General features: G+C 43.3%; 1 protein-coding gene across 7 annotated transcripts in view; it reads right to left on the bottom strand.

Moving 5' to 3' along the window:
* LOC310686635 (cytosolic beta-glucosidase-like) overlaps nt 1-21,456 on the bottom strand; it is a 113,929-nt gene that overhangs the window by 24,967 nt on the left and 67,506 nt on the right. For 5 of the 7 annotated variants that reach the window (XR_014516009.1, XR_014516010.1, XR_014516011.1 and 2 more), the window contains exons 3-5: nt 20,726-20,998; nt 14,170-14,975; nt 9,431-9,554 (exon numbers count right to left, since the gene is read on the bottom strand). Coding sequence is in view for 4 of the 7 variants with exons in the window: in XM_083460540.1 (XP_083316666.1) it covers nt 9,431-9,554; nt 14,170-14,975; nt 20,726-20,998 (1,203 nt within the window). In the remaining 3 variants the exon portion in view is untranslated. The remainder of the gene's footprint in view (nt 1-9,430; nt 9,555-14,169; nt 14,976-20,725; nt 20,999-21,456) is intronic. The other 2 variants (XM_083460542.1, XM_083460543.1) reach the window with 2 other exon arrangements.

Below are 21,456 nucleotides of genomic sequence, written 5' to 3'. Positions count from 1 at the left end.
CACTCAAAACGGAAGTGTGGCACTCAAATCGTCAGTGTGACACTCAAAACGGAAGTGTGTTCGGCTTCCGAAAAAAGTTCACAAACCGAAACACTTCCGGGTTCGCAGCGTTCAGGTTCCAAGTTGTTCAAGTACCAAGGCATTTGAGAACCAAGGTACCACTGTAGTAGCATTTAAAGCCCAAGTACCTAAAAGACCATCTTCCCCAGTACCAACCATCTTGGACTCTATGACTGTCAGGTGAGGTCTTGTTGGTGGTGCTACCACCAGAGGCTACCCAGTTGGCGCTTACTTGTTACAGGGCCTTTTCAGTAGTGGCTCCCCAGTTGTCAAATGACCTCATAGTGAGGTGCACCCATCTCCACCCTTTACCAAACGTCAGTAGGAATTTGGAAACATTTCTGTTTGGTGGATGAAGAATATTGTTCCTGGCAACCCCATCCCTGGTGGATGTTTTTAACTGTAATTGCTTTTATAATGTTTTATCTGTTTGAGAATGTTTTCGCTTTGTTTTTGTTTTTCCTTTTAAATTGTGTATCTGTTTGCCACCTTGAGCTCCTTGGAAGGGCAGGTAAGCAAAATAAGTAATCGTGTCAACAAGGAGAAGGCCGTGTTCAGGAAGGTTTCTGGTTTTATATTCAGAATCAAAAGAATAACCAAGTTTTAATTGGTCAGTTAGTACCTCATCTTATTGGCCACCATTATAGGTCAGTAAGAGCACAGAATCTCACCCAAATGGTTGTTGGTTATGTGGAGAGGCCTGCCTGGTGTAAATAAAAGCCCAGGGTCACTACTGGTTGGAGAGAGACATGTAACAGAATGGCTAAGGACTTGGAAATAATCTCTAGGGAGATTTGGGGAAACCTGAAAGCAGCCAAGAGCAGCAACAGAGTTTATCATTCAAAGGGAAGCTGAAGATCTACACCATAAACTTTTGCTAAGAAGAGAGCAAGGCTCTGAGGCAGAAAGGGCTGTTACCAAGTGATGGCCGATCACTGTGGATGTGAGGAAACAGTTGTTGCTGGACCAGGCTGAAAACTGTGGGTGCAATCCTGAGAAGCCAGAAGGACTCCGCTCTGGAAATGAAGACTGCACATAAAAGTCCTTGGCATGTAAAGGTAAAGGGACCCCTGACCATTAGGTCCAGTCGTGACCGACTCTGGGGTTGCGGAGCTCATCTCGCTTTATTGGCCGAGGGAGCCGGCGTACAGCTTCCGGGTCATGTGGCCAGCATGACTAAGCCGCTTCTGGTGAACCTGAGCTGCGCACGGAAACGCCGTTTACCTTCCCGCCAGAGTGGTACCTATTTATCTGCTTGCACATGACGTGCTTTCGAACTGCTAGGTTGGCAGGAGCAGGGACCGAGCAATGGGAGCTCACCCTGTCATGGGGATTCGAACCACCGACCTTCCGATCGGCAAGTCCTAGGCTCTGTGGTTTAACCCACAGCGCCACCCGCGTCCTTATTGGCATGTAAGGAGTGTTAATTGGAGAAGGAAAGTCATTGGGGAACTGGCTAGGACATGGTTGGGGACAGAAACTGTAGCCTCACACAGCCACCGTCTAAAAAGGAACGGTAAGCTTATGCAGTACTGTTTAAACCAGTGTTTCCCAAACTTGGGTCTCCAGCTGTTTTGGGACGACAACTCCCAACATCCATAGCTAGCAGGACCAGTGGTCAGGTCTGGTGGCCATTGTAGTTCAAAAACAGCTAGAGACTCAAGTTTGGGAAAGCCTGCTAGCTTTCAATAAATTTATAGATGCCTTGCTTTTAACTTTAAACCTAGTACTCTGTTTTGTTCCACAGCATCCATACCTACTGAAAGTGTTATGTACTGAGTTGAATAGGATCCAAAATGCAGCAATCTGATTGGTCCTTGAACAATAGGATTCAGAATGCAGCAGTCTGATTGATCCTAGAACAACAGGATCCAGAATGCAGCAGTCTGATTGGTCCACAGGAGCCACCCAATCCAACTCCAGATGGAAGTGAATCCGCAACCTGATTGGCCTACAGAAGAATCCCAGAATTAGCCAATCACGTGGGGCCCGTTGTGTAAATAATGTAAATAAAGCAGACATTTCGGGGGAACTTCCATTCCTCACTACTATGAGCTGAATAAAGAACCTGGAATCCACACTCGACTCTGAGTATATTTCAGAAAAGTTAGTTGATACAGGAAAGGATGAAGGTTTTGTTACATGGTGGCAATGGAGAGAAAGTGAGAGGGGGCATGCCATAGTGAAAACATTGTGGTTTTTTTAACAGCTCAGCAGAAAAAAATTAATAAATACCAATCTTTACAGCATATTGGTAACTGGTGGGGAAAACACATCTAGGTCATCAGGGCCAAGCAGTAGGTTCATAGGTTTCAGACCAGATTCTATTTGTGTTCTGTATCTTTTAAAACTTGTAATATATATTGGAGGTTTTTATTATAAGGGAGCCTATATTTTTTTAAAAAATCAGCATAATTCAAAACAGATTTTTTTTTCTTTTTAAAAAAAAGAACACTAGGAGTCAGATCAAATTAATTTGGCCCACGAGCTACCACTTGACTACCTGTGCTCTGTTTACCTGGCCAACACAATATATCTATGTGCAATAGCAGTGGCTTCACAACTGCATCCTGTTTGCGAGCTCAAATCCTCCACCGTAACCCTGCAAAGTTATTTGCATTTAATATTAATAGGACTTCATAACACATAATGCATTGTGTGCATTTTATCCAGTCACTTCTAATGCTCTGTTCTATTGATCAATATTTTTGTTTCCATTTTACCCTGACATTGTAAAGGCAAATACACAGAAGTGCAGCGCCAGTGCTTCATTTTGACATTGTAATATTCTTTCTGTACACTTGCATTTTCATTATCTGGAGACCATTGGAATGACAAGGCGTCCCCTTACAGGAACTGACAAAACTGCCTTAACTCAAAGCTGTAATGAAAAGGAATGACGGCGGGAGAAGGCTAGCAATTTATCAGCCAAAACAACCAATTCAGAACACAGATTTCTCCCCCAAAAAAGTATGCTATTCACTTGCACTTCCATTCTCCCCATCCCTGCAGAAGAAAGTAATTAAAATTTCACTCAGAGCCCAGACAAGCCCTGCTCAGGGAGAACGGCTGGCTGTGCCATAGAGAGGTGCCATAGCTCAGTGGTAAATACATAAGAAAGAACAGCCTGGCTTGATCAGATCAAGGGCACATCTAGTATTGCTTCCTGGGGGAGAGGGCAGTATCTGCAGGATGCTTTGGGAAAATCCAGAAGTAGAATATGAAAAAAAAGCTCTTCCTCCCCTCCTGTTTCTATAGGAAGTAGCATCCAGGCCTACGCGGTACCATTTTTCTAGAAAAAGAGGTGTCGGAACTCACCACTAATGCCTCCCTTTTCCTCTTATCATGGCAATGGTGCCCACCTGAGAGGTGCCAGAACTGAGTTTTGGTGAGTTCTGGCTAGGGGGGAAAAGCCCTGACTCTGAACATGGAGGATAAACTTAATTGTTGTGCATAATTACTGTCAAAAAATCCCTCCCCCTTTAAAAGGAAGTAGTTCACTGAGACGTGTGGAATGCAGTTTTTCAATGTTAGCACTGAAAGAATCAGCTGATGGGCTCCTATAGATTACAAGGTAAATACTGTCAGGAGTTCAGCCCGCACTTGAGTAGGACCCTGGCAGAGACACATGCCCGACTGGCATGTTCTCTCTCTCCTGGGAGCTTAAAAAGCTTTCTTCTGCCTGAACATCACAGCAACCAATGCCAATGGACATCGGCACACTTAGGGATCCGCAGAGTTCTTCACAGATCATGCATGACAGACCTTAGCAACTCAGCACTTTGGCTAATCTACTTTATTTACATATAAGCACACATGGAGCACTGCAACATGGCTCCCTCTCTCTCTAGCATCAGACAGCAAAGAGAAAGAACAAAGGACAATAGTCCCACTTCACGGAACACAGTAACACAAACACCCTGTCTCTGTCACTTCCCACTCTGTGGAGTCAAAACATATACCGTCATGTGAAAGACAAAAATCCCATGACTGCAATCGTGGAGCAGGAATTCTAACAGATACATCCAACCTGATAGCACAGATCAGATTGTTCCTCTAAATTTGCCTCTACTATTTTCATTGAAGTCTTCAAATAACTACGATGGCACCTTGCCAGGGGTGAGTTGTCATTCAGAGCCTGGAGCTGTCCATTAGAAAGCTTCTCGGCAGTTGTGGACTGCTGTGCCAGCTGAGGCATATTCCTGGGCTGGAAGGTTAGTTTTGTTAGGGGGAAAACTGACAAAAACAGATATTGAAACCTTGGGATGTACCTCTTACGGACTTGAGTCATGAAGAGGAGAAGGCATGTCATTTGTTCCCCTCTTAAATTGATTCTTCACCATTGGAGGGGAGGGAAATCAATGGCTCTGTCTTTATGCAGCTTGATTTTGATATTATCCCCACAGAAACCAATGCTGAGCATCTTTAACTTCTAGACAGTAACAGAAAATCCTACAGTTGTTGAAACTTTTACACGTCAAAAGCCAAATAAGAGGCTTTTGTCCCAGGGACAGTGTTTCAGATTTCAATGAGCTGGGAGATCAGCCAAGTCTAAAGGGGCTACTAGTGGATGTTCAAGATTAATTTACGAAGAAGAAGAAGAAGAAGAAGAAGAAGAAGAAGAAGAAGAAGAAGAAGAAGAAGAAGAAGAAGAAGTTATTTATACCCCACCCACCTGGCTGGGTTTCCCCAGCCACTCTGGGCAGCTTCCAACAAAGATTAAAATTACATTAAAACATCAGTCATTAAAAACTTCCCTAAACAGGGCTGCCTTCAGATGTCTTCTAAACATCAGATAGTTGTTTATTTCCTTGACATCTGATGGGAGGGCATTCTACAGGGCGGGTGCCGCCACCAAGAAGGCCCTCTGCCTGGTTCCTCATAACTTGGCTTCTCTCAGGAAGGGAACCACCAGAAGGCCCTCGACGCTGGATCGAAGAAGAAGAGGAGGAGGAGGAGGAGGATTGTTATTTATGAACATTTGGCCATGGTGATTTTGAATAATGATAATACAGTGGTACCTTGGGTTACATACGCTTCAGGTTACAGACTCCACTAACCCAGAAATATTACCTAACTTTGCTTCAGGATGAGAACAGAAATCATGCTCCAATGGCGCAGCGGCAGCAGGAGGCCCCATTAGCTAAAGTGGTCTTCAGGTTAAGAGCAGTTTCAGGTTAAGAACAGACCTCCAGAACGAATTAAGTTCTTAACCACTGTAGTCATATCAGCACATATCAATGAGTTACAGTTGTGAGAGTTATCCTCTTCACCAGCCTTTTTAGGCAAAGGGATCTATGCATTTGGGATACATATGGAGCACACAAGTCTATAGTTGTCTCTTACAATAGTCACAAGACCAAACTAGATGATGTGTTCATTGTGGGAATTCAATTAATAAACACATTTTTATATAAATAGTAGCTGGGGGGGGGGGCCTGTGTATAATCAGGATCCCGACAGGGGTGAGAAGGGCAATTTTACCCTTTTCTCTTTTGTGCCCCTCCCCACAAATTGCACTACATTCATCAGCAGGGAAGCCTCAGTTGGAGCCAGGAGTAAGCAACAACTTCTGAGGGAGATTTGGGGCAACTTTTCACATTATAATTTCAATCCAAAGAACTACTAGTTCTGCTAATGCAATAGGGATTTACCAGCCTCTCAAGAACTGCCTCCCCCAACTTGTTCAAAGTCTGCCCCCATCTAAATTTATATTTTGAATATACACTGAAATTTTAAATCCATACCTAGGATGAATACAGTAATTTGCATATGGTTACTGTCAGGGAACTGCCATCGCAGTCAGGAGTGGAGGAAGGGCTCCCGAGCGATGCGGGAGAAGGTCCCAGCAGGAAAAGAGGGGACTCAGTGACCGGGGAAGGAAATCAGCATTACACCAGGGAGAAAGGCGGGCAGAGGCGGGCTTCGGAGGGATGGCTCCAGGACTCTTCGCCAGAGACCAGCGGGGAGAGCATTGGTCCTCCACTGCCCACACCCACCCTGCGCAAAAGACTTCCGCGCAGGGAGGCTAGGCGGAGACTATCCGTCAAGGAACTTTTATGTTGGAAGAAGTTCAGGAAACGCCCACTGACGGATTCTGCCAGTGACTGAGACAGACGCGGAATCAGGACTGTCCAGCCAGGGAAAGGTTTATCCAGGCAACCTCACCGAGAGTGGCGGCAACTTACGCACGAGCAACCCCCAATTCCCATTACAGTTACACTTTCATAGTTCCTCCACTCATAAACCGTAGTTTTCTTCTGAGCATAAACGTGGTGGGTCTTGTGCTGAAACAGCTCTCATATATCAAAGAAAACATAATATCCCATAAGGCCGCTCCATTTTGAAGCCTGCAGGCACAGCAACTCCTCAGTTTTGTTGTTAATCAAGGCTCCAGGAAGACCTGCCTCTCCACTCCAACCCACCCAATGTACTCTGGAAGGATGAAGACAGCCATCTTCCAATATCTCAAGGGCTGTCACATGGAAGAGGGAACAAGCTTGTTTTCTCCTGCTCTCGAGGGTAGGACTCGAACCAATAATAATAATAATTTATTATTTATACCCCACCCATCTGGCTGGGTTTCCCCAGCCACTCTGGGCAGCTCCCAACAGAATATTAAAAACACGATAAAACATCAAACATCAAAAACTTCCCTAAACAGGGCTGCCTTCAGATGTCTTGTAAATGTCAGATAGTTGTTTATTTCCTTGATATCTGATGGGAGGGCATTCTACAGGGCAGGCGCCACTACCGAGAAGGCCCTCTGCCTGGTTCCCTGTAACTTCACTTCTCACAGGGAACCGCCAGAAGGCCCTCAGAGCTGGACCTCAGTGTCCAGGCTGATCAATGGGGGTGGAGACGCTCCTTCAGTTATACTGGGCCAAGGCCGTTTAGGCAAATGTGGCCCTCCAGATGTTTTCGGACTATAACTCCCATCACCCCTAGCTAACAGGACCAGTGATCAGGGATGATGGGAGTTGTAGTCCCCAAAACATCTGGAGGACCGAGTTTGCCTATGCCTGGTTTAGGGCTTTAAAGGTTAGCACCAACACTGTGAATTGTGCTTGGAAACATACTGGTTTCAGTTAGAAGAAAGGAGATTTCGACTTTCCGACAGTATGAGCTGTTTGGCAGTGGAAGAGTCTCCCTTGGAAGGTTGCGGACTCTACTTCCTTGGAGGTTTTTAAGCAGAGGTTAGATGGCCATTTCTCATGGATGCTTGAGTTGAGATTCAGGATTGAGTTGAAGGGGGTTAGACTGGATGACCCTTGGGGTCCCTTCTAACTCTACAATTCAATGATTCTATGACCAAGTATTATTTGTTTCTTTGATAAGCTCAAGACCAGCATATGGTTCCGACCCATGCATGGTGACATACTAATTAATTACCTTTTTATCCAGCTCTGGTACATGGTACCCCATTTTATCCTCACAGCAACCCTTTGAGGTAAGTTAGGGTGAAGAGATAGTAACTAGCCCATATTTTTTCCGGAACCAGAAAATATGGTTCCGGAACTGGAATATTAATAGATAATGTGTAAAACGTGCAGAGGTAAGCAAGGAAATAATAAAAGAATCAATTGAATAATTATTAAACTACAACACAAGATGGAAGAAGTTAAAAAAATGGAGATCACACATGGGTGAAGGGGAGTGGGGGGTATAGGGGAATTTATAAAAATGTCTAATATTTCTAATTGTGTTGCATTCATATATAGCAAAGGGAAGTCTCTAGCAATTAGGTATATTTTAATCTAGTCAGCTATGTAATAGGCTTATGTTACAAAATGAATATGGATCTTGAATTTGATGTTTGTAATTCTTTTTCGGTTTTGGAATAAAGTTTTTTTAAAAAAAGAAAAGAGAGATAGTAACTAGCCCAAGGCCACCCAGTTAACTTCATGGTTGAAGTGGAGATTCCCCAGTCCTTGTTTAAACACCATGTCACATCAATTCTTGTGTTTCCTCTTTGGACCTCTTTGTGAATGGAAGAGACACTGCTCTCAGGTGGGGCAGAATCAGCAGAAACTTCAATTCTTTGAATGACAGACATTGGGCGCGTTTCCCTGCTCATCCATGACAGGCCAGCACAGATCACTTTATAAAATCCTGTTGCAAGAACTGGAGTTGAATTGAAATCAACCATAGCGTTTTTTCAAAGTGGGTAGATTTGACATGGTGTGACTATTTGGACACTGTACAATCAACGGGGTATATGTGGAGAGTGTATTAACATATGGTCTGTGTGTGTGGTTTGGGAGGTGCACGATCAGGGAAAAAACAATGCTGTCCAGGGTTGTAAAGACTGTGGAGAGAATAATTGGCTGCACTCTTCCCACCTATCCCACCTTGGATCAAATCTATGCTTCCAGGTGCCATAAGAAAGCTGCAGAGATAGCACAGGATAGTGCGCACCCCGGAAATGATCTCTTTCAGCTTCTGCCTTCTGGAAGAAGGTACAGGGTTATAAAGACTAGGACTAGCCGCCTGAGAAACAGTTTCTACCCAAATGTGATTTTGGTTTTAAACGCATTGTAAGGAGTTTGTATGGGAGTATATTGTATTTAAAAATGGGGTATCACAGTTTTTAGGGGGCTAACCAGGTTGGGATAGCAGGCTTGTTGGTTTTTGAATGTCTTATGTAGATTTTCCAATTTTGTTGTTCTGTATGGGACAATGACAATAAAGATTATCGTATTGTATCGTATTGCATCCCAAACTATCTTTTTTATATTTAAAAAACAAGCTATTTTCAGATGAACAAAACAAAATAGACAAACCCGAGCACTGTGCAGACTTTTTGAAAAAGCAGCACAATTATTTTGTAACAGAATTGTCAACCAACCTGTATTTTACTTGTCTGACCAGTAAAACTATATTGTGTTAGGTAAGCATTTCTGGGATCTAAGAGCCAATGGACTCCAAATTTTGCCCTGGCTTTACTCCCAAACTTCCAAATTCTTTCAGATTCTGCCCCAACCCAATAGGGCTTTTCCTGTCCTGGCTTTCACTCCTCGATCTTCCTAAGATGACAATATTTCTGAAATTAATCGTTCTCAGCTCTATTTTCCTCTGTCAGGTCATATATCAATTAGCATAGCCTACAATTTTAGCATTATGAACACCAGATTGGGGGGGGGGAAGCAATTTCCGTTAAATTTTCTCATTTCATTCCACTCTAAGATGGCACAGAAGGACTAAAGCTACTTTCTTTCCTATCTGCTAAACATTTTCTCCTCTAATCACAATGCTTTTGTCTGACGTACATTAGCCTCTAGAATCACTAGTCATTGCTAAATGCAAATAGGCACACAGGAAAATTATATTAAGTTTGCACAATTGATCTTTCATCATCCTTAAATTGTACCTTTTAAAATCTCCAGTAAAGTCAGCCTGAAATACTCCCAGCGTTGAGTGTCATCGAGAGCAGCAGGGTCACTTTGGGAAAACCCATTCTCGGTGATGTAAATTATAGGGTGATTATATGTATCCTAGAACAAGGGAGCAGAAGTTTTATTCAGAACAGATGTTAAGAAAAGCCCATAAAATCAGGTGCATTACCCTCTATCTACTTTAAGCTACAACCCAAAACCAGTTTTCATCAAATTGCACTGACCCTATTAACTTAATTTTCCACAAGCTGACCTTTTATGACTAACAATGGAAAAGCAAAACTGTGCAAATACCCATGAAGACAGAGAAATTACTTATTTTAATGAGAATACTAAAATATCTTTTTCCGCATTAGCATCTGCTATATTGTCACTGCTTTTTAACCCCTCAGTCCTGGCAAGCGATAGCAAATCCCACTGGCAGAAATGATCGGAAGGCGCCACACACCCCATCCACCTACTGAATCGAAAAGGCTGTTCCTGTGATGCAGCAATTCAAAGCTAGAACAGTCCACATCCTTGCATATTGCATTGTACAGGGGCACATAAACAGAACTTGAATAAATTGTATGTGGGATGTATTCCACTGGGAGCAGTCAAATACAACATTCCTTGCTTTGCTAGAGTGGTCATGCAGGGGGTGTTGGTCCAGCCAGTCGAACTTCCTGTTACACCTGGCTGGAGCAACCTTCCTTTTTGCATGTGACTAGTAGGTGGGCGTGACCTTTCCAGACCTGGTAAAAGGCCTAGTCACACAGCCACCTCCCTCTCTCTTCAATCTTCTTTTTCATCCTGTGAACTTCCTGATTCACCTGGAACCCCAGGTTATCTTCCATATGAGGTAAGCCTGTTTGTATATGTTTGCAACTTTAAGCCTAAAGCCTGCCTTCAGGGATCACACTTTGTTCTGTCTGATTGTGAGTAAAACTACCTTTTGTTACTTATGAATAAGACTGTTGTGTCTTTATTCTTTTAGGAGGAATCAAAGGGGTCTTTACCAGGAATAATAGAACATATTTCAATCTGGGCAAGCCCAGGTGAATACCAAAATATGGCTAATACATGGACCAGTTCTAAGGAATGAGATATTAAAAGTTTTTGTTGTCCACTTTGCATTGCCTATCTCTGGTCCAGAAGCATTCTGAGCACCTCGACAGTATCGAATGCTTTTTGAGAGGGTGCAGCAGCAGAAGTGTGGGTGCTGAAGGAGTGTTCATTGTGGTTTGCCCAGGTATACAATCTCTGATCAAAAACTGAGCTTAAAAAGAAGTTTGTCTTCTTTCACAGCAGAAGCTAGCTGTGTTATAACACTAACTAGCTGGAACCCTCTGCATCACAAGCCCAGCTGCTACAGCTTTTCCATTTTTTCCCCATTTTTAGTTTTTCCATTATTTTTTAACTTGATCATGGGTTGTTGTTGTTTTATGGCGAATATACATTTAAATGAAAAAGGTAAAAAAAATAGAGCTTAATAATAAATACATTTAGAATTTGTATAGTGCTTTCAAGTGTTCACAGTGTGCTCATTCTCTGGCTTGGATCCTTACAACAAAGCAGTGACAGCAGTGACAGCAGTCACGAAATTAAAAGACGCCTGCTTCTTGGGAGAAAAGCAATGACAAACCTAGACAGCATCTTAAAAAGCAGAGACACCACCTTGCCAACAAAGGTCCGTATAGTTAAAGCTATGGTTTTCCCAGTAGTGATGTATGGAAGTGAGAGCTGGACCATAAAGAAGGCTGATTGCCAAAGAATTGATGTTTTTGAATTATGGTGCTGGAGGAGACTCTTGAGAGTCCCATGGACTGCAAGAAGATCAAACCTCTCCATTCTGAAGGAAATCAGCCCTGAGTGCTCACTGGAAGGACAGATCCTGAAGCTGAGGCTCCAATACTTGGGCCACCTCATGAGAAGAGAAGACTCCCTGGAAAAGACCCTGATGTTGGGAAAGATGGAGGGCACAAGGAGAAGGGGACGACAGAGAATGAGCTGATTGGACAGTGTTCTCGAAGCTACTAACATGAGTCTGACCAAACTGCGGGAGGCAGTGGAAGACAGGAGTGCCTGGCGTGCTCTGGTCCATGGGGTCACAAAGAGTCGAACACGACTAAACCACTAAACAACAACAAGGTACCCTTGTTTTCAGGCTGAAAGAAAGTGCTGTGCGTTCATGCCAGAGATGAGCGCTGAGCTGAAGACTTGTCCAGATTTGTAACTCAGTCTCTTAACCCCTTTGCTGCATCAGCTTAGAATTCCTAAAGAATGAGTGCAAGGCAAGTGAATCAGTGTTGCAAGTTCTGGTGAGTGTGTTGTCAAACGCATTGCAAAAGCAGGGGTAAATATGCTCATCTCTTGGGGACGGGGAGGCGGCAGAAATGGCACGCCAATGGCAGTTTTTAATGTTTGTCTGTATGCAACCCAAGGAACTAATAGAATGTCAAGGTATAGATTTCTGCTATCTCTAAGTGGAAAGCAAACAGAAGAACTACCTCAAAGATTTAGATGCCTCTGTGTGGGAATAAGGGATTTCGAATAAAGTGACTTTGCTTCCACTGTCTTAGGAGATGAACACTGTCTTGTGGAAATAGTCATCAAAAGAGGTGTCCTAGAATGCTGTCCTATATTCTGATGACAAAATGAAATTCTGCACACAGAAAGGGTTCCAGAATATGAAGTCAGTTGGGGGGGGGGGCAAGTCTGATCCCATCTTCTTTGAACTGTATTTAAGGCAGGCTGCTGCAACTACCATATTTTTCACTCTATAAGACGCACCAGACCATAAGATGCACCTAGTTTTTGGAGTATGAAAACAAGAAAAAAAATATTCTGAATCTCAAAAACCAGAACAGCAAGAGGGATCGCTGCGCAGTGAAAGCAGCGATCCCTCTTGCTGTTCTGGCTTCTGGGATAGCTGCGCAGCCTGCATTCGCTCCATAAGACGCACACACATTTCCCCTTACTTTTTAGGAGGGAAAAAGTGAGTCTTATAGAGCAAAAAATACAGTAGTTTTTAGTGGGGTTGCCTTTATTACGCATTCCTGTTTCAGCCTCCTGGTTTTGATTTAGCTCTGCACTTGTTTTGTATTAAGTCCCAATTATTTTATTATGATATAGAACTTATCCTATTGACTTGCGGATTTCATCTTAATTGAATTTATTGATGTGCTATGTAATGAATTGTTTCCAAACGTTATTTTGATCATCTTAATGTTTATTATGAACTGCTTTGCACACCATTAAAACTTAAAGCGGGAGGCAGGCAACAGCCAGACGGAACTTGAATATTGTCAAGATTAATATCTGTGATGCGTGATTAAAAGGTTGGTTTGGGGGCCGTATTAACTTTTGCAGATAATGTCCACATGGTCCTTAATGGTTGATCTTGGAAAGCTGGGGTTTGGCAATTTGAGCCAGGTTGCCAGGTGTTTCTGACTGCCAGTTCTCTTTCTTTGCCCTAAATTAGGTTGCTTGTGTTGAGATTCCTCCTCCGTGTTTGCAGTCATGAGATTGTTGACTATCACAAGACAGTGTATGTTTTCATTCCACAGTGTGGGAAGTGACGGAGACAGGATGTTTTCTACTACTGTGTTCCAGAATGTAGGACTATTGTCCTTTGTTTCTTTCTCTTTACTGTCTGGTGAGAAAGAGGATAGAGCTAAGTCAGAATGCTCTGAGGGTATTATATGTAAATATAATAGATTAGCCAAAATGCTGTGCTACTGAGTTCTGTTACGCAAACTGCGAATACTCTGCAGGGTCCTAAGTGCGCTGATGCTTCTTGGTATCAGTTGCTGTGATGTTCAGGTTGCAGAAAGCTTTTGAAGCTCCCGACCGACCAGGAGGGAGAGAACATGCCAGTCGGGCATGTGTCTCTACCAGGGTCCTACACGAGAGTAGGACGATCCTAACAGCTTGGAGGACAAGGAAGAGAGGGCTTTTGCATGGAAAAGGGCTTGTGAGTTTGGTTCTGGTATGGACCACAAATTCTAGGGGAAAGCATGTGCTCAGAAGCACCCTATTCAACCACGTTGTGTCTCTGTTGCATCTAACTCTGGTTGGTGGACCTCAGAACTTATGACTGCTTAAACTCTGAAGTCTGCCCACGCTCATATAGAGTTGGGTTTTGAAGTATCATCATATCATATCATATCTGCCTATAAATGCAAGATCAGTGATAGCCAATGTGATGTTCTTCAGATGTTGTGAAGTAAAACCTACATCATGCCTGGCCATTGGACATGCTAGCTGGGAATGATGGGAGTTGTAGTCTGGATCATTATGGGGAAACTTGCCCTGACTCGGTTACTTCGTGGGAGGTATCTTTGTCACAGAGTGAGTTGTATCCAACTAAGTTATACTTGGAGTAGGCCTACTGAATTAATGGACCATAGTTATACCCATCAATTTCAATGGATCAGCTCCAAAGAGGACTAATGTTGGATATGACCCTGTACCCTGACAGATGCAATGCTAGCCCTTCCCTGATGCCAGATGGAAAGCAGTCCTCATAATGGGGGTCTGCTACACAATGCACTGACAGTGACACAGGGTTGTTACCCGGATTTGCAGTGAAACAAAAAGTGTGGTTTTGTTTCAACCTGCTTTTGTTTCAACCTCTACACTAAAACCCCTTTGAGCATGAGACATCCGTCACAGTTGGTTCATCAAGGAAATGGATAAGCAGATAATGGTGGAGGCAGGGGGAATACCATACCTTAATGTATTTCAACAGGCGGCGTAAACCCCATGGAACAACAGCCAGCCAAGAACTGCCGGTTGCTACAGGCCAGGATGGCTCTGTTACTTGTTCCGCTTCCTTGTCCGCAGACATACTCGGTGGGCTATGTGTATTATCTCGGTGCTTAATTTTGCGGGAAGTGTAATAATTTAGAGAGAAAAAGTCGGCGGTGCCCTTGATCATCATCTTTTCTTCCTCAGTAAATTCCGGAAGCCTCGATGATGGAGAACCGTGCCTTTTACATACAGCAGAAATCTGGGATTTCATGATGGATGGATAGTCGCCATTGAGGAAGATCGGGGTAGCGAACCAATCCAGGCAAAATGCTACGTGCCTCTTAGCAGCTTCCTGGTCAGCAAAGGAATTCGGATCAAAGGGTTCTGCCCAATCTGAGTTGAGCGCTATAGACACAAGTCCGCCCTGTGTTTTCCGAAAGAGCCTGTCGTAAGTGTGCCAGGCTGCAGCGTGAGCTTTGATCATGTTGTGAGCGGCCAGGTATGCGCCGGTGCCAAGCTCCTTAATACCTGGGGCCATCGTACCTTCTTCGTAGCCGAGCTCAGCCATAACATACGGCTCATTAATGGTGATCCACAGCTTCACTCTGTCCCCAAAGGTTCTGAAGCAAAACTGGGCATAACTATCAAAGGCTTCCACCGTGGCCCCTGATCTCCAGCCTCCTTGATCTTCTAAACGCTGCGGTAGGTCGAAATGATACAGGGTGACCACAGGAGTCACGTCATTTGCTAGCAGACTATTGATCATTTTGTCATAATATTCAACTCCTAAAGAAAAGAGAAGCAAGGCAACAAGGTTTGCATTTGTACTTACAAAGTTCATTTTGAAATCTTTTCTTTAAAGATTTAGCTTATGTAAACAGAGAGATAAGAGAGGTAGAGACATAGTGGAAGACAGGAGTGCCTGGTGTGCTTTGGTCCATGGGGTCACGAAGAGTCGGACATGACTAAATGACTAAACAACAATTCAGTAAACACAATGAACTTGCAGGGTAAAGGTAAAGGTAAAGGTAAAGGGACCCCTGACCATTAGGTCCAGTCGTGGCCAACTCTGGGGTTGTGGCGCTCATCTCGCTTTATTGGCTGAGGGAGCCGGCATACAGCTTCCGGGTCATGTGACCAGCATGACTAAGCCGCTTCTGGCGAACCAGAGCAGTGCACGGAAATGCCATTTACCTTCCCGCTGGAAGGTATTTACCTATTTATCTACTTGCACTTTGACGTGCTTTCAAACTGCTAGGTTGGCAGGAGCAGGGACCGAGCAATGGGAGCTCACCCCGTCACGGGGATTCGAACAGCCGATCTTCTGATCAGCTAGTCCTAGGCTCTGTGGTTTAACCCACAGCGCCACCCGCGTCCCACTTGCAGGGTAGGCCAACATTATTATCTTCATATTATAGTGGGGCAGGCTGAGATTGAGAGGCAACAACTTGCCTAATGGTCCCAATGAGCTCATGGTTGAGGGAAGAAAACAACCTAAGTAGAGACCTGGTGGAACAAGCTATCCTGTTTCCCACAATGGCCAACCAGCCTATGGAAAACCAGTAAGCAAGACATGAGCAATAGCCCTCCCCTGTTGTAGTTCCACAGGAACTGGTGTTCAGAGGTAGCATATAGCCATCATGACTAGCTTTATCCTCTGTGAGTTTATCTAATCCCTTTTAAAGCCATCTACATTGGTGGTCATCAATACATCTTGTGGTATCAAAGTCTAACTTTGTGCAAAGGCAAGATCTACTTCCATTTGTCTGTTCTGAACATCCCATCATTTAGCTTCACTGAATGTCTGCTGGTCCTAGTATTATGAGACTGGAAGGCAAACTCCCTATCCACTTCTCCACATCATGCTCCATTTTACGCAGATCTAAGCATGTGTCCCACCCTTCTTTTTTCTAAATTAAAATTCCCAAATTTTGTAACCTTTCTTCATTAGAGATTTACTCCTGACAAAAATTCCAGATAACTTTGACTGTCTTTCCTCCTGCTGCATGTGCCTGCGCCCACTAAATCTGCTGTGGAAAGTTGGGGAAACTTCCAGAACAGGAGCAGAGGGGGAGGAAGTCCTGTTGCACAAGAAGACTTGGTTCCACCTGTGCATATCCCACAAAATCTCTAACTTGGTTTTGCGGAATTTGTGAGAGGACCTCAGCAGCTATGGGGGAGTTGCGGTTATGAAGATGTTGGTAATGTTCTTTCCAGCACACTGCAATAGTTTCTTTATCTTTTAGAAGTATTGTACCGTCTGCTGAGCGTAGGGGGCATATGCCATGATTTATTGGCCCATAGATGGTCTTTATGGCTTTAAAGAAACTATGTGCATGATGATGATTCTTCAATATCAACTTTGTTGGACTGGTCATGTTGTGCGGGTGCCTGATGATCGTCTTCCAAAGCAACTACTCTATTCCGAATTTAAAAAATGGAAAGCGTAATGCTGGTGGTCAACAAAAGAGTTTTAAAGACTGTCTCAAGGCAAATTTTAAAAAATGTAGTATAAACATCAACAATTGGGAAACACTGGTCTGCGAGTGCTCCAATTGGAGAACAGCCTTTACCAAAGGCTTTGAAGACACTTGAACTCAGGAGACAAGTTAGAAACGTGCTAAGAGGAAGGCATGCTTGGCAAATTCACACTGTGATCAACTCCCACTTGGAAACCAATGTCCCCACTGTGGAAGGATGTGTGGATCCAGAACTGGCCTCCACAATCACTTACAGACTCACTGTTAAGACCGTGCTCATGGAAGACAATCTTACTCGGCTACAAGTGATCGCCAAAGAGAATAGATTCCGTGAAATGCTATATTGAATTCCAGCCAGTAATTCTGGCATATTTTAAGGGTTGCTGTAATGATTGCTCTAAATAACCTATGTGGAATACATCAAACAAGCACAATAAATTACTTATTATTTTAAATAACAAAACCAGCTCGAAGTCAAAGGTACATTACACTCAGAACGTTATAAAAGGAGGGAAGCGCCTTTCAACAGGTATGGGGCCAAGGTATCGTGGCATCAATATTATGTATCTTACTTTAATAATACCATACACTATTAGTATTGCATTATTGTACCCTAACATATTAATGGGGGGACAGAGGTGGCACTGTCGTCTAAACCACAGAGCCTTGGGCTTGCCAATCGAAAGGTCGGCAGTTCGAATCCCAGCGACAGGGTGAGCTCCCGTCACTGTGTCCCAGCTCCTGCCCACCTAGCAGTTCAAAAGCACATCAAAGTGCAAACAGATAAATAGGTACCGCTCTAGCAGGAAAGTAAACGGCGTTTCCGTGCGCTGCTCTGGTTCGCCAAAAGTAACTTAGTCATGCTGGCCACATGAACCGGAAAAACTGTCTGCGGACAAATGCCGGCTTCCTCGGCTAGTAAAGCGAGATGAGCACCGCAATCGCAGAGTCATTTGCAACTGGACTTAACTGTCAGGGGTCCTTTACCTTTACCTTTTACTGTATTAATAAGATATGTACACATTTTATTGCATATCTGAAGCAGAATAAACAAAACAAACCCCCCTGTGGGGGTAGAAATGCTAGAAGGTTGTTGACGATGAACAATTGTCACCATTTAAAGGTATCTTAAAATTTTCTCTGTGAGGCAGACACCTTCATCCTGTCCAAATGATTTGACAGCTTTGCCTATCCTATTTTTACTTTTAAATAAAATAACGTATTTTTAAAATCTCCCAAAGCTGGAAAACAAATGGGGGGTTTTTTTTAAGGCTTTCCCAGATGTGCCATGTTTTAGGTGTGAAATTGGCAGTGAATCAGTTCATGCGAATTTTTTTATTTTATTTTTTTAAAGGACACTGCTCTGAGGTTTCTAATTCTCTCCATGCTCTTTGGGAAAAAATGTTTATACAGAGGATGATGGCCTTTTCCATGCTATGCAGTTACAATTGCTTCAACAGATCACTGCTCAGGAGAAGCGAGATCCTGCCTAATGAAAACCAACCGACTAGTGCCCTTTTGCTAAATTTAAAGTTCATAATATTAATCAGAAAAGCGTTTATAATAAGAACCAAGTAGGGAGGAATTTTTCTTTAAAATTACAGCTGAATTTGTAAGCGTGAGGATTCCTCTTAACGGCCGTCTCTCAAGTGTCTGTAAAACTTACCCTTCCGCTCCAACATCCAAATTACATAACCTATTCTGGACCTCAGAGCTGTTAACCAGCAAAGGCTTCCTATTCGAAAACAGCTGCCATTTAATGAGGGGTGGGGGGCAGGGAGAAATACTCGGGGGGGGGGGAATGGGAAACTTCGCAATCTGTAAAGTGCTCTTCCCAGAGGGCAAATGCTTTCCGTTTTCAGATTCTCAGGGTAAAAGACACACTCAGATAAAAGGGATTCCACTCTCAACAGTTGGCAAAATACTTCCAGCGGCAGCAAAATACAGAACAGTTGGTCCTGCGGAGTCCTGCAGAGGAAAGAGAGGTCAGGCTAGAGAGGAGGGGCTGAGGGAAGGGTCTCTGTCTCAAGAGCTCTTGCTTCAGTGGCACTGCTGGATCTCTCAAGCATTGCCCAGCAGAAGCAGAGAAGGGATGTTCACACTTCCCAATACGCAAAGGGCAATGGTCAGCTTCCAACATGGCTTTGGCCCAAGCTTTTATTGAGATGTCAAGCAAAGCGGGCACAATTGACACATGGCACGGAAGCAAGATGGCGCCACTTGGTGCCCAGGTTGACCTTGCCGTCATGTAACTGATGTGTAACTGAGACGCACAAGGGTTGCTTTCTACCTGGCTTCTATGTGGCAGACACTAAAACCACAGCAATTCCTGGAAGCAAACTGATTCAGAATGAGCTTTAGTGGCCATGTAAATAAGCCTTTGGGATGCCCATAATGCCACTTTGCTCAACAGAGCAAACCAACTAGGATGGTCTTCCATTAGCTATTGTTTTCCATTTTGTTTGAATGGGGTAACTACAGTGCATGGCTGTGGAACAAGGCAAGATATCAAGCCATGGCTTCCAGTTGGCTTAATATCCTGGCTTGTTCCTAAACCATAGTTTCATGGTTTGGATGAAACAGGAAACTATAGCTAATGGAAGACTTTGTGCTTTGTCTACCAGCTCACAAAATGAAAGAAGCAAAGACCTGTACTTGTATATATAACAACTTATGAAGCCAAGCTACCACCATCTGAACATAGCCAGTGTTTGTTCATTCTTTCAACCCTAGTAACTTTAATTGCCCTAAGACCCTATTCTTAATACGTAGTTCCATCCATTCTCTGTTGCTGCTTCCTATGCCTTCAACTACCTCACATACAGGTAAGTCAGCCTTTCTTTCCCTTAAAAGCCCTTCTCAAAACTCACTTCTACTTTTGCTCCCCTTTCTGTACTTATTTGTCCCCTGTGGCGTTTGCCTCCTAGGTGGGTCATAAGGAAAGGGTTAAAATGAGTGTGATGTGATTGGCCAGTGGAAACTGATAGGAGGAGTTAGAGTGAGAGTGGGTGGTGTGTGAAAGTTAGTTGAGAGTTGGGAGATGGAGAAGGAAGAGGGAGGATAGGTCTGTGGGTTGGTCAAGTTGTGTGGTAAGAGAGTGAGAAGAATTGTTAGGTGGAGTCAGATAGATAGTTAGTTGGGATAATCAGTTTGAAGTTGTTAGGAACGAATAGGACAGTTAAGGAACTAAGATTAAGAAACTGCCAAGAAAAATTACCTGAAACCATAAGCTTGTTCATGCCTATAAAATAAACTTGATTATTTGTTAATGCTAACAGCTGTCTGGACTCCGTGTGTCCCCGTGAGAAACGGGTTGGTGGCAGCGAAGAATGCAATCACAGTGGTGGCACAGGGTCAATAGACCGTCAAACGTCCGGGGACCCTGTGTGATCGCCACACCCCTCAATGGGTTGGATCCAAATGTGCCCTTCTACATAGTGAGAAGGGCTGCTTTTCACTGCTATGAGAGCTAAAGACCACGAAGTTCTTCCTCTTGCGTAATAATAATAATAGTAGTATCAATAAAACATCAACCATTTTAAGTAGGCATACAGGAATTGCTACAGGATTTACTTGCAAACTTTCCCACTTCTAGTTTCAGGAGTGTTTGTGGGGTGCCTTGTAGCTATTCTCATTCCACCCATGACTCTTAGGATATAACCCAAGAATCTCCCTTTCCACACTTGTCTTCTCCCTGCCCTGTCACAAATCGACTGTATTCTCCTTGAGGCAGAAGCCTCTCTTTTCCCCTCCCTCTCCCTTTCTGCAAAGAACCTTTGCAAAGTGCCATACCCATTCAAAACAATTAAGAATAATTGATATGCAATCTTAAAAATAGCAGCACACATACAAAGTAACATGGCCTAATACTTATCTCAAAAGATCGCAATTTCAGGAGTATTCCAGAATATTAATTAGGACAAGGTTTTCAAACCTTTTAATTTTTTTTTTTAAAAAATCAAGATCATCCCATAATTACTCTGAACAAAGTTGCAATTTCAAAACTGCACTGCAGAATAGCGCACTGGATTAATTATGCCAGACTGCAGCAATAACCTTGAATTAAAGCGGCACAACTTTCTATTTTAAAGGAACAATTGCCTTTCTGGTTGATGAAACCTGTCTTCCCATCAGGTAACAGACGTGACCAGGAAAGAGAGAAGCGATAATGAGTCAATCCAAGCTGTTTGATACATTTCAAATCTTCCTCCCACAGAGTATAGCTGCCACAAGCTACATCACCAGTCTGGTTCTTGAAAACCCGATCTCCTCCCTGATGGGTGAACGTGTCCCAAACGCTGGGGCCTTTTCCATCTGCATCCCAGCCTCCTGATTAAAAACAAAACAATCGTTACACTTTTGACATGGAAAAGACACAAGTTGAATGTAAAAATAATGCAATCACATACATTGGACAAGTGCCTTGTGAGCAAATCATATGATACTCTGTGCACATCTTCAATTTTAACTGTAGCTCCTTGAACTATAGAATTATTGGTATTATGCTATGTATTTATTCATAGTGCTGTTCGCTGCTTGGAGATCTATTTCACTTTAAAAAAAAAAAAAAACCTTTCACATAAAAGTGATTACATGCCTGGCGTACAAGTCTACCTGTACCCAAATGTTTGTGAAGTTACCATGATCTTTCAAGAACCCTTTCTTCCATTTCTGAAGTTGCCACCCTTAACTCACCTATGTATTAGAGGTCCTAATCAACACGAACAGAGTATAATAAATATGCAAAACCTGCCGTTCTATAGCAAAGAGGTTGATTGTTTTGTGAC

The sequence above is a fragment of the Podarcis liolepis genome (genome assembly GCF_965112155.1).
Source record: "Podarcis liolepis genome assembly, chromosome: 9".
Lineage (NCBI taxonomy): Eukaryota > Metazoa > Chordata > Lepidosauria > Squamata > Lacertidae > Podarcis > Podarcis liolepis.
Note: the sequence above shows the minus strand (reverse complement) of the source record. Positions and strands in the feature narration are given on the sequence as shown.